The sequence below is a fragment of the Saccopteryx bilineata genome, chromosome 2 (genome assembly GCF_036850765.1).
Source record: "Saccopteryx bilineata isolate mSacBil1 chromosome 2, mSacBil1_pri_phased_curated, whole genome shotgun sequence".
Taxonomy (NCBI): Eukaryota; Metazoa; Chordata; class Mammalia; order Chiroptera; family Emballonuridae; genus Saccopteryx; species Saccopteryx bilineata.
This window is the reverse complement of record NC_089491.1, coordinates 272,818,285-272,834,691: the sequence shown is the minus strand read 5'-3', so window position 1 is coordinate 272,834,691 and position 16,407 is coordinate 272,818,285. Positions and strand designations below refer to the sequence as shown.

General features: G+C 47.8%; 1 protein-coding gene across 6 annotated transcripts in view; it reads left to right on the top strand.

Annotated features, from left to right (window-relative positions):
• Window positions 1-16,407, top strand: part of MPHOSPH9 (M-phase phosphoprotein 9) — a 50,715-nt gene that overhangs the window by 22,290 nt on the left and 12,018 nt on the right. For all 6 annotated transcript variants that reach the window (XM_066260716.1, XM_066260714.1, XM_066260713.1 and 3 more), the window contains 7 exons: window positions 815-970; window positions 4,578-4,665; window positions 6,749-6,964; window positions 8,481-8,528; window positions 9,411-9,475; window positions 11,886-11,987; window positions 15,236-15,370. In XM_066260716.1, the coding sequence (XP_066116813.1) occupies window positions 815-970; window positions 4,578-4,665; window positions 6,749-6,964; window positions 8,481-8,528; window positions 9,411-9,475; window positions 11,886-11,987; window positions 15,236-15,370 (810 nt within the window). The remainder of the gene's footprint in view (window positions 1-814; window positions 971-4,577; window positions 4,666-6,748; window positions 6,965-8,480; window positions 8,529-9,410; window positions 9,476-11,885; window positions 11,988-15,235; window positions 15,371-16,407) is intronic.

Genomic DNA, 16,407 nt, shown 5'->3' with positions numbered 1-16,407 from the left:
TAGGCCAGTGGTCGGCAAACTCATTAGTCAACAGAGCCAAATATCAACAGTACAACGATTGAAATTTCTTTTGAGAGCCAATTTTTTTTTTTTTGTATTTTTCTGAAGCTAGAAAACCGGGAGAGACAGTCAGACAGACTCCCGCATGCGCCCGACCGGATCCACCCGGCATGCCCACCAGGGGGCGACGCTCTGCCCACCAGGGGGCAATGCTCTGCCCCTCCAGGGCGTCGCTCTGCCGTGACCAGAGCCATTCTAGCGCCTGGGGCAGAGGCCAAGGAGCCATCCCCAGTGCCCGGGCCATCTTTGCTCCAATGGAGCCTTGGCTGCGGGAGGGGAAGAGAGAGACAGAGAGGGGGGGGGGGTGGAGAAGCAAATGGGCGCTTCTCCTGTGTGCCCTGGCCGGGAATCGAACCCGGGACTTCTACACGCCAGGCCGACGCGAGAGCCAAATTTTTTAAACATAAACTATATAGGTAGATACATTCCTTATCAAGGTAGCACCCGCACGTGGTATTTTGTGGAAGAGCCACACTCAAGGGGCCAAAGAGCTGCATGTGGCTCACAAGCTGCAGTTTGCCGACCAGGGATTGCTAGGCCATCTAAAAATTAAATGATCCGACCTTTTTTCCCCCCTTCACTTTATTAGCAGTCAGCTTGTGTATTAATCTATTTATATTTTCTGTGAGTGTGCAAAGGGGAAAGGCTGTATCTTTTGCTGTGAGGATGATTGTGGTCTTGGCTTCTCTCTCAGGGTTGGGGCAAGCAGACCCTTCCCTAAACGTTCCTCTGTCCTCCCCCACCCCCCACACAGTGTCAGGCAGAGCCTGAAGGAGAAACACGCCCGGCACCTTGCGGATCTCCGGGCTTATTATGAGTCAGAGATAAATAGCTTGAAACAGAAACTGGAGGCAAAAGAAATTTCTGCAGTTGAAGATTGGAAGAAAATCAATCAAATTCTTGTAGACAGGTAAAACTTAAATTTTAACTATAGTTTTAAAAATACAATTTAACCATTGAGTGTTTCTACCTTGGATATGTTATTTTTCCCCAAAGTTCAGTATATTGTGACAGTAAAGCACTTGGAAAGCATGTGCTTCAGATATGAAAATTTTAACACTGAAAACATGTTTGCTTAGTAATTATTTTTACAGATTATTATTATTATTATTATTTTTTTACAGAGACAGAGAGAACATCAGAGAGAGGGATAGATAGGAACAGACAGACAGGAACGGAGAGAGATGAGAAGCACAATCATTAGTTTTTCGTTGCGACACCTTAGTTGTTCATTGATTGCTTTCTCATATGTGCCTTGACCGTGGGGCTACAGCAGACCAAATAACCCCTTGCTCGAGCCAGCGACCTTGGGTCCTAGCTGGTGAGCTTTGCTCAAACCAGTTGAGCCCGCGCTCAAGCTGGCGACCTCGGGGTCTCGGACCTGAGTCCTCCACATCCCAATCCAACGCTCTATCCACTGCGCCACTGCCTGGTCAGGCATTTTTACAGATTTGAATCGACCTCTTATAATATGCTAATAACTGACACGAAGACAGTTGCTTTGTATGGGCAAAATGCTGAAAGTTGAGCACACTTTGTATCTGTACAGGAATGTCACCTATGGGATGATTTCTGCTACATATGGATCTTCTAATAAGTTGATGATAATGTCCTGGGGCCATTCTCAACCTTTTTGTTGTACCCAGACACTCATTAACCCACAGAAACAATTATCCTGTTTAAAAAACAACTGGAGAGAAACACAGGAGAGAATGGTTTTGTGTTAGGAATTGTTTTACACCTATTTTAGAGAGTGAGAATCGCTGATAAAATCTGATGCTTTAACTAGTATTAATAACAGCTTCCTGGCAACATACTTTACAATTTAATGGGACTTAAACAGCTTGGAAACTGCTCAAGTCTAGATGACAGCAAAGACTTCTTTCTTTTGCCCTGGCTGGACAGCTCTGTTGGTTGGAGCATTGTCCCAAAGTACAGAGGTTGCCGGTGCAATCCCCAGCCAGGGCACGTACAAAGTTTAGGGGGAACTGACATCTCCTGGTCCAGATAACGGTTTGCCTGCAGAATTCTAGGGAAATTCTGCAGGCAAACCTTGTGGTCATCTGTGGTTGCTGTGTTGGGCCCATGCTGTCTCACTCGGAGTGCTTGCAGCTTCCAGTTCACTGTTGGTGGGGGTGGAGGTGCGGTGTGGAGAGAAATAGTTTGAAAAAGAGCCAGAAAAAAACCCAAGTTCAAGTTTTCTAGGACAAAGAAGTAAAGAGAAGAGAGCAGGCTAGGAGATGTTGGGTCTTCATTTTTTTTAGGGGGCAGAGACGACCACAGGCACTTCCTGTGGGGAAGTAGAAGTATGAAAGTAGCCCATCAGTAGCCTGTTAGGTTAAAGAAAGGGTGCCAAAGAAGACTCCATCAGCCGATGATGGATGGTGCCAGTCAGTGCTAACTTGGGGAATTTAGGGGATGGTGAAGACTTTAATTAGTGCAACCAACTTACTGATAATACAGCATGGCTTTATCAACAGCACTACTGTGGAGCTGCTCAAGAGTCTACAGTGCAGTGAGAGTGAGAGTGCAAGTGTGAGCTGCCTGGGGTAGGGACCCAGCCCCTGTCTGGGCTGGTCTACTCCGCTCTGGGAGACCTCTTCAGTGGAAAGTGCACTTTCCAAGCCACAGGGGAGCTGGCTTATAAGTCCCTACCTTGGACACTGATTGGTTCATCCTCATGTAAACGAGGGTGCTGAATCCCCACAGTTTGATTGGTCCAAAGGCACTGTCCTTGGTCAGAATAGAGCTACTCTTGTTGGTCAAAGCTGCACAGCTCTGATTGGATGGTGAAAGCCTCAGTCCTAGTGGTTGAAGTAAGACTTCAGAAACCCTTTATAAGGGCTAACTCAGATGGAGGGAACACAGTGCAGACAGGTGGTTAAGTGCAGAGATGTTTTCAGGAGGTGCAATTTGTGTGGGAGGTCACTGTCTAGAAATGGCTGCTAAGCTCTTTTTCTTTTTTTTCTTTTTAAATTTGAGCACAGTTAGCCAACAGGAACCTTTGTCAGTCCTCAGGGTTCACAGTATCTAGTTAACTGATAGTTAATGAAAACATTTTTATGACTGGAAGCTTCTAGAGCCCATAGAAGAGTGAGAGAAGGCAGGTGTAGTAAAGCAGACATCAGGGTTTTAAACAAGTGGCCATGTTATAACAGTAATAATGGCAACACAGGGAGGGTAATGGTACCATGCAGACGAATAGCACTGCCTTGTTTTCCTGGGCTATCCCCAGGAGGATGTGACCTGGCTTCCAGTGTAAACTGTGTGTGACACAGAATAGCAAAATCAGAATAGCAAGTTAAATCATTTAGAACTGGAGAAATGATTCACCAGAGACAGACACCAATTATGTGGTCAGTATATTCAGCAGCTTTTTTCAAACTCAGAATTGCAAATTGAAGAGTTCCATTAGAAATGCATATGGGGCCATGAACACGGATGTTATGGTATCAGGTTATGTCACACGGTGGGAACTCAGGACAAGGTCTCTGCCAAAGCAAATCAGTGTGATGATTAAAACAAAAAATACAGTTGACACACCTGCACCTAACTGGTGGTGTTTCTCCCAGGAACAGTTTTATCAGTGTCTCAGCCCCGGTCAAACATCGTTCTGCTTCTTGTGAATTTCTGTGAATTTGACTCCTCTGGGTCACTGGTATAAACGGACTCGTACAATGTCTGACTCTTGTGACTGGCTGATGTCACTCAGCTTACTGTCCTTGAGGCTCATCCATGTTGTAGCCTGTGTCAGGATTTTCTTCCTTTTCAAGGTTGAATGGTACTCCATTACATAGATGTGTAGATGTGTGTCCTAGGTTTGTGTCTGTCCCTTGTGGACACTTGGGCTGCTTCCGCCTGTTGGCACCTGTGAATAAAGCTGCTGTGGACATGGGTGCGCAGGTCGGTATCTGTCCGTATCATGCTCGATTCACTTACAGTTTCTTAGGTATCTTTTTTTTTTTCTATTATTTAAAAAAAATTTTTTTAAAAAATTTTTTAACAGAGAGAGAGAGTCAGAGATGGATAGACAGGGACAGACAGACAGGAACAGAGAGATGAGAAGCCTCAATCATTAGTTTTTCGTTGCGCATTGCAACACCTTAGTTGCTCATTGATTGCTTTCTCATATGTGCCTTGACCGCGGGCCTTCAGCAGACCAAGTAGCCCCTTGCTGGAGCCAGCGACCTTGGGTCCAAGCTGGTGAGCTTTTTGCTCAAACCAGATGAGCCCACGATCAAGCTGGCAACCTTGGGGTCTCGAACCTGGGTTCTCTGCATCCCAGTTTGACGCTCTATCCACTGCGCCACCGCCTGGTCAGGCTCTTAGGTATCTTTTTATATCATTATTTTCTCTGGATACCAGACTGTCACCAGGCTCACTGGGATGCCTTTTAGTAGCATGGCATCGAGCCCCGGCAGACATGAAGTGCTGGTGCGATGTGCTGGTCTGGGGAGAACACTTGTCGGGGAGAGGACTTCAAGTTCTAATTGTTTCCTCTCAATCTGTGCTCTTAGATGCGGCCAGTTAGAATGCGCTCTGAACGAGGCCACTAGTCGTGTGAGGACACTTGAAAATAAGAATAACCTGCTAGAAAGAGAAGTGGTAAGTATTCTATTTTTATTGTTGTTCTAGTGTCTTTTTTTTTTAAGATATTATATTTATTTTTTATTCATTTTAGAGAGGAGAGAGAGGGGGAGAGAGAGAGAGAGAGAGACAGAGAGGAGAGAGAGACGGGGGAGGAGCTGGAAGCATCAACTCCTATATATGCCTTGACTAGGCAAGCCCAGGGTTTTGAACCGGTGACCTCAGCATTTCCAGGTCGATGCTTTATCCACTGCACCACCACAGGTCAGGCATTTTTTTAAAAATTTTTTTATCTTATTTATTGATTTTTAGAGAGAGGGGGGAGAGAGAGAGAAAGAGATAGAGAGAGAGAGAAGGGGGAGGAGCAGGAAGCATCAACTCCCATATATGCCTTGACCAGGCAAGCCCAAGGTTTCGAACCGGCAACCTCAGTGTTCCAGGTTGACGCTTTATCCCACTGCGCCACCACAGGTCAGGATTTTTTTTTTATTTTTTTAAATTTTTATTTTATTTATTCATTTTAGAGAGGGAGAGAGAAAGAGAGAGAAAGAGAGAGAGAGAGAGAGAGAGAAGGGGGAGGAGCTGGAAGCATCAACTCCCATATGTGCCTTGACCAGGCAAGCCCAGGTTTCGAACCGGTGACCTCAGCATTTCCAGGTCGACGCTTTATCCACTGCGCCACCACAGGTCAGGCTCTAGTGTCTTAATGTTAAATACAAGCTTTTTTTATGAACTGATCTTTAGAGACAAGTAAATAGTTTCATAAAATGTTTGGTTTTGTGCCTGACCTGTGGTGGTGCAGTGGATAAAGCGTCAACCTGGAATGCTGAGGTCACTGGTTCAAAACCCTGTACTTGTCTGGTCAAGGCACATACGGGATTTGATGCTTCCTGTTCCTCCCCCCTTCTCTCTCTCTCTCTCTCTCTCTCACTCTCTCTCTCTCTCACTCTCCTTTCTAAAATGAATAAAAATTAAAAAAAAATAAAACTCTTAAAAAATGTTTGGTTTTATGTCTTTTGTTGTCTCCTTTAGAATGTCTTACTGTTAAGTTTATATTTTGAGAGCTGTCAGCTTTACATGATACTAGAAACTTTTACCCTTTGCAATTTCTATTTTTTAATTGGTATATAATTTATTATAAAACTCACCCTTTAATGTGCACAGTTTAATGGTTTTTAGTATATTTACAAACTCATGCAACCATCATCACAGGACATTTTTGCTACTCAAAGAGAAGCCCCAAGCTGCTCAGCCCCTACTCCCCTTACACCTTCTCCCCTGGCAGCCACCGACCTGTGTTCTCTGTGGATTTGCTTGTGTTGGACTTTGGGATCACACACTACATGGTCTTCTGTGTCTGGCTTCCCTCACTCAGCGTCATGTTCTCACAGTTCACCCACATTGTAACAGGTGTTAGTGCCCCGTCTCTCTTCATGGCTGCTTCATCATCCCTTGTGAGGCTGGAGTGCACTTGTTTATCTAGTCGTCAGATGATAGGTATTTGGTGGCTTTCACTCTCGGACTATTGTGAACGATAGTGCTATGACATTTGTGTACAAGATTTTATGTGTCCATGTTTTCCATTATCTTACACATATGACAAATGCGTAGACTTTTACCCTTAAATACCTAGATTTTTTTTTTCATATAGCATCCGGTTTTATTATTCTACATAGCACTTTTTAAAAAAAATTTATTTAGTGAGAAGAGGGGAGGCAGAGACAGACTGTCACATGCACCCTGACCAGGATCTACCCAGCAAGCCCACTAGGGGCGATGCTCTGCCTATCTGGGGTGTTGCTCCGTTGCTCAGCAACTGAGCTCTTAATGCCTGAGGCGGGGCCATGGAGCCATCCTCAGGGCTCGGGGCCAACTCGCTCCAATGGAGCTTTGGCTGCAGGAGGGGAGGAGATGAGAGAGAGAGAAGCGAGAGGGGGGAGAGGTATAGAAGCAGATGTTGCTTCTCCTGTGTGCCCTGGCTGGGAATCGAACCGGGGACATCCACATGCTCAACCAATGCTCTACCACTGAGCCAACTGGCTAGGGCGAGACACCTGTTTTTTATTAAAAACAATTTATTCCCCTTGACTGTGTCTCATAGGGTGACTTCGGAGAACGCCTCAGTGCCGCCAGCAGTGCCTCCAAAGTTCTGCAAGAGCGGATTGAAGAAATGCGGACAAGTAACAAAGAAAAGGACCACACCATTGTCCGACTGAAAGCCAGGCTGCAGGATCTGGAAGAAGCGTTTGAGAACACGTACAAACTCTCCGATGAGAAAGATGCCAGGCTAAAGCAGGAAAACAAAATGTTTCAGGATGTAAGTGGCACACACGGTGGGAACTCGGTGACATGGCTGGCTGAAGGTGTGTTAGATCCTGTGCTTTTATGAGCTCCAAAGACTCCCCACATTTATCTTTGTTTTCTGTAACTGCGGTAGCTGCGCATACACGCCCTGCCTGTGGAGGCAGGTGGGTCTGATCTTAGAGCAGGAAGGTGGAGCTTTCGGAGCCGTGAAGTCACCCATGGCTACCCACGCCTCTGTAGCAGGGCCACTGGTAAACCGAACCAGATGGAGAACAGGTCTCATTGAATTTCTTCATTTGCATTTAATTTTACTTAAAATTGGATCTGTATAACATTGAAATTAGAGTAGGTGTCAGGTTGTGTATTTTTTTCTAAGTTTTTCTTAATATCCTCTGTCATGGTGCCTAAAAAATCTACAAGAATTTTGGCTATTCAAGGTTTCTTCCTGATAGCTTTAGGTTTGATTCTGGTTGCTTTGGTTTTTAAAATTCATTTTCATACACACATAAATGGTTTAAATAGTCACATCTCAAATGAAAAGCAAGTCTTCTCCGCTTCTCCTTACCTTGGAGTTTCCTATGCTAGAGGCCATTGCTTTCCACTCTTTTAGCTATTCTGGCATTTTCCTCTATGTTTCTTTTTTTTTTTCTTATCAGTGAGAGGGAGAAGAGAGGGACAGATACACAGGAAGGGAGAGAGGTGAGAAGCATCAATTCTTTGTTGCGGCGCCTTAGTTGGTCGTTGATTGCTTTCTCATATGTGCCTTGACTGGGAGGCTCCAGCAGAGAGAGTGACCCCTTGCTCAAGCCAGTGACCCTGGGCTCAAGCCAGTGACCTTGGGCTCAAGCCAGCGACCATGGGATCATGTCTATGATCCCACACTTAGGCCGGTGAGCCCACACTCAAGCCAGATGAGCCTGCTCAAGCTAGTGACCTCAGGGTTTTGAACCTGGATCCTGCGAATCCAAGGCAGATGCTCTGTCCACTGTGCCACCACCTGGTCAGGCTTACTTACCTTTTTTTTTTTTGAAATAAATTTAAACTTACAAAAAACTTGCAGGAACTGCCACTCCTTTTACCTAGGGTCAGATGTTAACATTTTGCCATATTTGCTTTATTCTTCACACATCTTTTTTTTCTCAAACCATCGGAGAGTAGGTTGTAGACATCATGCCCCTTTACCCCTAATTTTTGTAATGTGTTACTAGTAACAAGGACCTTCTCATTCATGGCCACAGAGCAGTTATCACAACATAGAAATCTGAGCGTGTGCGGTTCATCTCCACTGTTCCTTCATGGTTCTTTCTTCCCAGCCCAGGATCCAGGACCCAGGACTCGGCCTGATCATGCCTCCTCTTCCCTTCTCTTATCTGCTTGGTTGCCTGTACTCTGAAACAGCGTGTTAACCTTTCTCTGTCATAAGGTTGCATTTTTGAAGAGTATGGGCAGTTACTTTGTAGTGTAGTGTATCCTTCAGTTGATGTTACAGTGCTTAATTTTGTGGTTGCAATTCTTTGTTTTTCCTGTAGCTCTTAGGAGAGTATGAGTCCCTTGGAAAAGAACATGAAAGAGCGAAGGTAATAAGAGTTCATCATTCCTGTTCTGAATTTCCGGTGGGGGCAGGGCGCTTGATGGAAATAAGGGCTCTGGCCCTTCCTTGCCCCTTCCTCCTCCTCCCTCACCCCCTTCCTCCCCCTCCCTCATCCCTTTCCTCCCCCTTCCTCCCTCTGTCTTTCCCCCTCCCTTATCCCCTTCCTTCCCTTCCCCCTTCCCCATCCCCTTCCTCCTCCTCCCCTGCTCCCATGGAGCTGTGGGGACTGATTGCTCACCCATCCTCTTTGTGTCAATGGGCTTGTTTTCAAGTATCTGCCCTTATAACTCACAACTTCAGTCGAGTTGTTCATCTAACAAATATTTATTGTCTATTGCATTTGAGATGAGTTGAGATGAAAATTGTTAGAATACTGAGATACTATACAGATGCGAATAATGAATACACCCGTGAAACGTACACAGTGCTGGTGGGGGGGGGGGGCACCCAGGCAGTCCTGCAGCATGAGATGCGAGGTAGTGAGAAGGCCTGAGTGGCCAGGCTGCCCGAGTCCTGGCGTTCAGGGCCAGTCCTGCCTTGGGAACCTCACTGTGACAGTGATCAGTTTTGCCATGTACTGAGACTTCGGTCAAGTTAAGGTTAGAATATGTCCATTGTAACGCTGGGCAGTCCACTCTGTACCGCAGAGTGTGCGCTGTTCCTGTGGCACATGACTCCCGCCAGGGGGTTTCGCTCACTCTCTCCTTGCCTTCAGTTCTGTCTGTGGTTCTGTGGCTCCTGCCGTGTTTACCAAGTGTCTGCATAATTTTCTTTGCAGCCTTAGGTTAGTATTATATTTTGAATTTTTAAATAAAAGGACTGCATTTGAATACTTACCTTCAGTCCTCTGAATTTCTCCTTTTCGTAGGATACATTAAATACAACTGAGAACAAGTTGTTGGACGCACAGACTCAGATTTCCGATTTGAAAAGGTGAGCACCTCTGATTGTTCTTTTGGGCTTAAATTCGTGTGTGTATTGAAAGTGATGAAAAGAAAGTTTTCCTGAGGATTTTCAAGCACTTTGAGGTTAGACTTTATCCTAATCTTCCTGACATAGAAACACGTTTGATTTTAACTAAAGAATATTTTTAAAAATTTTTTTACTTTAGTGAGAGGAGGGAAGGCAGAGACAGACTCCTGCATGTGCCCTGACCAGGATCCACCCGGCATGCCCACTAGGGGGCAATGCTCTGCTCATCCGGGGCCCTTGCTCTGTTGCAACTGGAGCCATTTTTTTAGCACCTGAGGCAGAGGCTATGGAGCCATCCTCATAGCCTGGGAACAACTCACTCTAATCAAGCCATGGCTACAGGAGAGGAGGAGGAGAGAGAGAGAAGAGAGGGGGAGGGGTGGAAAAGCAGACGGGCGCTTCTCCTGTGTACCCTGGCTGGGAATCAAACCCGGGACATCTATACACCAGGCTGACACTCTACCACTGAGCCGACTAGCCAGGGCCTAGCCCATGATTTTTAACATTTTTAAAAATGTTTATTGTATTGCTTTTAGAGAGAAAGGGAGAGAGAGAGAGAGACAGGAATATCATGTTGTTCCTGTATGTGCCCTGACTGGGAATCAAACGAGCAACCTTTGTGCTTCGGGAACGATGCTCCAAGAGTCTAACCAACTGAGCTATCCTGCCAGGGCTAGCCAAAGATTTTTTTTTTTTTCTGAAGCTGGAAACAGGGAGAGACAGTCAGACAGACTCCCGCATGCGCCCGACCGGGATCCACCCGGCACGCCCGACAGGGGGCGACGCTCTGCCCACCAGGGGGCGATGCTCTGCCCCTCCGGGGCGTCGCTCTGTTGCGACCAGAGCCACTCTAGCACCTGGGGCAGAGGCCAAGGAGCCATCCCCAGTGCCCGGGCCATCTTTGCTCCAGTGGAGCCTCGCTGCGGGAGGGGAAGAGAGAGACAGAGAGGAACGAGAGGGGGAGGGGTGGAGAAGCAGATGGGCGCTTCTCCTATGTGCCCTGGCTGGGAATCGAACCCGGGACTTCTGCATGCCAGGCGGACGCTCTACCACTGAGCCAACCGGCCAGGGCCTAGCCAAAGATTTTTAAATGATGAAAATACGTTGGTGGTTGGGCCTGAGACATACACATTTCTCCAGACGTTAAGTATTTCCTCAGCATACGTAACAACATCTAAATGATACCAAACCATTGAGAAGAATTTTAAGAAGCAGTCTGGTTCACTGAATTATTTTTATGCTCCCAAAAGAATAGCATTCACGCCAATTTTGTGGTCATCTACTTTCTTACAGACCTGATTTGGGAACTATATTCATGGTCTGATTTGCTTAATTAGGTAGGAATGGAGTCATAAACGGTCCCTATGGCAAATGATTAAATGTTTCTAATTAGCTTTAGAGCTTGTTTCTGTGTTTGGAGATAGTAATGTCCCTTGTTCGGAGATCTTGCCACAGTCTAAGGACTTCCCACAGGGTGAGACAGGATGGCTGTCTGCTCTCTTGTCTGCTCATTCAGTTCTAGTGTTAGCTGCCCTTATCAGATTAGTAGAAAGCAGCAGCCCTGTTAGAGCTGTTCTTTCAGACCTTCTTAGCAGTAGAATAGAGAAGAATTTGAGTTTAAAACACAAGATCTGAAGATAGATTTCAGGTTTAAAAGAATGGGAAGAATGCACGCCACGCTCGAAAAAAGGGACTGGCCACAGAGCTTGCTTCCTGCTGGTGCCTGGAAAACAGGCTTTTATTTGAACGTGATGCACGGTCTAGGAGTTGCCGTTAGGAGGAGGTGTCTGGGATGCTTTAACCTTTGCATAGTTTAAAAATTAGAAGTTATTTTTAATAGCTCTGTGATTGACAGTTAACCCTGCTTCCTCTTTTGTGAAAGTGTTAACTGTCTAAATTTCATATGCATGAATGTTTACAGGTTAGCATTAAACTTGTTAGAATTGCAGTGTATTTGAATATACTATACTTGAATTTGTTTTATTTTTAATTAATACATTGTATGTTTTGATCTGTAGTCAAATTGATATATACTGCTCACAAAAATTAGGGTATATTTTAAAATGAATATGAAGCTATAAAATACCCCCTATTTTTTACTTGCTGGATTAAGTCCCCTTTATTCTGTTCTTTTTCCTTCGGTTATAGGAGACGAAGTGCTCCTTTGTCAAGTTCAATGTGTTTGCCTTTCTATTTGCTCTCCCTGACTTTGTAAAGTTAAAGGTGGAATTTTACTGTGAAAAGGTTTATGGACTACAGCCCCTTGGTGTCTCCCCTTTTGTAGAAGGGTCTCTTAGATAAGTAATCTGTAGTTGACTGTATCCTAAGTTTGTTCGATGTACTTAAATTTATCTCACTGCTTTTGAACCAGAACGATTTCAAAGCTTGAAGCTCAGATCAAGCAAGTGGAGCATGAGAACATGCTACGTCTCCGCCACAATCCCGGGACTCCCCCGAGGCCCTCGCGTGCCAAGTAAGCTGTTTCATTTGATCTCTGTGGGGCTGGAAATAGATGCACCCTTTCACTGAACTTGGGAGCTCATTGTCTAAGTCATAAGAAAGTTGGGGTTTATGTCATGATAGAATCTGGATGTGTAAAAACATCTAATTATTAGATGTCGGCAGAGCTCTTTGCTATAGCATTTGCCAAAGGAGGCAATAGTCGAGTCAGGTTGGGAGTCAGGAGATTACGGGTGTTCTTACTTTTTGACTCTGTCCAGCTGTGACCTAAGGCAAATCACTTAATTTTTTTGGACCTCGGTTTTATTATCTGTAAAAACAAGGACATTGGGCTAAACCGTCTCAAAAGCTCTTTTAGCCCTAAAAGTCAAGAAATTTTATTCCCAAGTTAATAGAAAGACCTATGAAGGTGAATTTTAATTGGATTGTCTGGATTTTTCTTTTCTTCTCCTTTTTTAAATTTGTTTAGGTGAGAGGAAGGGAGGTAGAGAGACAGACTCCCGCATGAGCCCTGACCAGGATCCACCCGGCATGCCCATCTGGGGCCGATGCTTGAGTACTGAGCTATTTTTAGCATGTGAAGCTGACATGTTCCGATGAAGCTATCCTCGGTGCCGAGGGCAACAGTCAAACCAACTGAGCCACTAGTGTGGGAGGGGAAGAGAGTGGGGGGGGGGAGAAGCAGATGGTTGCTTGTCCTGTGTGCCCTGACCGGGAATCAAACCCAGGACGTCCATATGCTGGGCCGATGCTCTTATCTACTGAGCCACTGGCCAGGGCTGGATTTTTCTTTTTAGTTTTCTTTTTAGCTTTTCTGTACTCTCAGAGCATGAGCTTGATGATACATATACAAAATAAGTTTTTTTCCATGTTAGAATCAGTTCTTATAACTTTGGTGTAAAGAGTATTAATGAGTAGATAATAACTTTGTAATTATGTTTATTTGAGAAAAATTGTTAAATTGTGAATTTTAATCTAAGTTGTAATTATCCACTGAGAAACTTTTCTAGACCTTTGTTAGTTTAAATAGTATATAGTGAGTTACTAAGGAAAAAATGTATATAAGCTGCTGAAATCGAACATTGAGAGAGAACCGGGGAGGCTAAGACCGAGGTCAGGCGGGTTGTTCTGTGGACGTGAGCGTGTAGTGTTGTTGGAAGGGCAGTGTGGGGTAGAGGGATGCTCCAGGCAGAGACCGGCCCTGCTATGTCCCGAGGCAGAAGGGAGCCTGGCTCATTTGGACAACTGGCAGGTGACTACTGTGGCCTGAATGTCCCAGCCCATATCCTTTAGCCCCCAGCGAAATCACAGGCACATCCTGCTGCTCACTGAGCCAGGATCAGGACGTTGGAGTTTACCCCAGTCCCTTGGGAGGCCTCTGAGGGGCTTTCTGTAAAACCACGTCGTCAGATTGCTGCTTGTGGAATGAGCCTGCCAGGAGCAGAAGAGGTGACACCGGGCAGTCAGTGGCTGTGCTGGGGTGGTGGTGGCCAGAGGGTGGCTGAGGCCACTCTTGGAGAGGGTGGTGGCCGTGGCCGCACTGGGGGAGGGTGGCAGCCAGATGGTGGCCGAGGCCGCGCTGCGGGGGTGGCAGCTAAACGGTGGCCGAGGCCCGGACAGAAGAGAAGCATTTGCAGGACATTCTGAGGTGGATTGCATAGAACAGTTACAGCTTAGACAGCAGGGGAGGAAGGGGTGTCAGAGAAGCCCTTCGATCCTGTAGGAACAAGGGAGTGCACCATGTACACCCCGGGAAGGGCCAGCCGGGGGACGGGCAGTCTCCAGGGTGTTTCAGTTTGAGAGTCGTGTGAATCCAGGTGGAGGCCGGGCAGGCAACTGCAGAATCCCAGAAGTAAGGTCTCGGGCTGGAGTTACAGTTCTGGAGTCATCTGTCTAGGCAGTGCTGCAGGCGGCAGGGCGGACGGATGTTTACTGAGAAGTGGTCCGGGACAGAATGCTGACGGGCCCCAGGGTCTGGATATTGGGTAAAGTTGCCTGGGGATGCTGAGCTTGAGCTGCCTGAAGACTAAGGGAAATGGGAACAGCAGGCTGCAGCCCCTGAGGGCCCAGGCACGGGGAGGACAGGAGGACAGGGGGACGGGCGGGGGCATGCTGGAGAGGGAAGGAAAACCCCTGAAATGTCAAGAGCTGGGATGTTGCTGCTTTGTGAAGCATGTGCATGACACTGTCGGGGGCAAGATAGAATGCCACGGGTAGAAGTGCCCAGTGGTTTCCCGGCCTCTGTCCTCTCTGGAGTACAGTGCGAGGTTATCTCCTGACCATCAGTCTGGACCATCAGATGGAGGAGAGAGGAGAAGGCAGGAGATGGTCGCCGATTACAGCGGGGCTCTGTGCCAGCAGTGTTGGGTGTCCCTGAGACGGTGAGAGTGATTTTGTAATGACACCCCAGTCTGCAGGTGTGCCTGTTGCATGCAGACACTAGCAGTGTGGGCAGCGCAGTTACCCAAGCCAGGTGTTTGCTGCCAGGTTGCTGTGCTAGAAGGTGCCCTGGGGCCTGGTCATTGTTGGGGTGCGCCCCAGGGCAGGCAGAGAGAGGTTGTGCCCCAGGGCAGGCAGAGAGGGGGTGCACCCCAGGGCAGGCAGAGAGGAGTGAGGGAAGTGGGGAGGTAAGTAGGACAAGGGAGGTGAGGACACCGCTTGCTCTCTGCTGCGCTTCCTGGAGGAGGAGCAGTCAGATCATCAGAGAGGCCCAGGCCCACTGACACGTGTGACATCGCCTCGTAGGAGGGCAGAGAGCTGTGCAGGCTGTAAGATGGGTTCATTAGAATTAGAAAACATTTTAAAGTTGGTTCTTAAGTCTCAGTAGCCATGTTTCGCGTGTTCAGTAGCAGTCTATGATTGGCAGCCCCTGGGTTGGGCCATGCAGGTAGAGGACACTGTTTGGGCAGGAGATTCTGTCCCTGTTGCTGGTGTGGGAGGAGCAGAGGGACGCTGGCCTCTGCTCCCACCGGCCGTGGCCGTGGTCTCGCTGGGGTGTGCAGGGCTGTGTGGGTGTGCAGGTGCCTGAATCATGCATGACTGGGGTTCAGGAGTGACCACAAGCAACAGAAGTGTGGAATGATGCCGTTAGCTCTCAGAACCATCGTGTAGAACTCATGTATCTAAAGTAAGATTGCTGAATGTGGTTTTTAAACTACCACGTAGGCTATAATAATCTTCCAAAGCAGGTTGTTTTCAGCCTGTGCTCAGTTTAAATAGAAGCACAAACCTTGTAATGCCCGAACACCTGCATTCTCATAGCACGCTGGCCACCTCGGATGTCAGCCGGCGGAAGTGGCTGATCCCTGGGGCGGAGTACTCCATCTTCACAGGCCAGCCCCTGGATGCCCAGGACCCGGCAGTGGCAAGCCAGCCGGAGGGAGCTTGCGCGCCTGGGTAAGAGAGCGGCGGGGCTCACACTGGCGCCCCTGAGTCCCCCTAGATAGAGAGCGGCGGGGTTCACACCAGCGCCCCTGAGTCTCCCTAGATAGAGAGCAGTGGGGCTCACACCGGCGCCCCTGAGTCCCCCTAGATAGAGAGCGGCGGGGCTCACACCGGCGCCCCTGAGTCCCCCTAGATAGAGAGTGGCGGGGTTCACACCGGCGCCCCTGAGTCTCCCTAGATAGAGTGGTGGGGTTCACACCAGCGCCCCTGAGTCTCCCTAGGTAGAGAGTGGCGGGGTTCACACCAGCGCCCCTGAGTCTCCCTAGATAGAGAGCAGTGGGGCTCACACCAGCGCCCCTGAGTCTCCCTAGATAGAGAGCAGTGGGGCTCACACTGGCGCCCCTGAGTCTCCCTAGATAGAGAGCGGTGGGGTTCACACCAGCGCCCCTGAGTCTCCCTAGATAGAGAGCAGTGGGGTTCACACCAGCGCCCCTGAGTCTCCCTAGATAGAGAGCGGCGGGGCTCACACCAGCGCCCCTGAGTCCCCCTAGATAGAGAGCGGCGGGGCTCACACCAGCGCCCCTGAGTCTCCCTAGAGGTCTCACTTGCCTTCAAATGCAGAGGAAGATGTAAGGAGGCTCTCCTGTGTCCTGAATGTCTTCATTTTAAGTACCTGATTTTTATTTTACTTTGAAAGATATGCTTTCTGGGGAGTTTACTCTGTGGGCTGCTCAGAGCCACCCCACCTGGGCCTGGGCACGCTGTGTGCCACCCATGGGCATGTGGTCAGGATGGGATGTGGGTCCTCACTCCCCGCAGACAGCCCAAGCCCCCACAAGCAACCTCACTTATTTACTCCAGGGCGCCACATAAACACAACATTCCTCGTGTGCTGGGCCGTGGAAAGGCGGCCCGGGGCTGTTGTGTACAGGCTCCATTCTGCACGTGATGTAAAGCTTACCCAGCGTGGTGCAGTCTGAATGGCAGCTCTCTTACGCTCACAGTGCTGGTGGGCCGTGTATCTTTGTGCTGCTGTAACAAGTCACCAT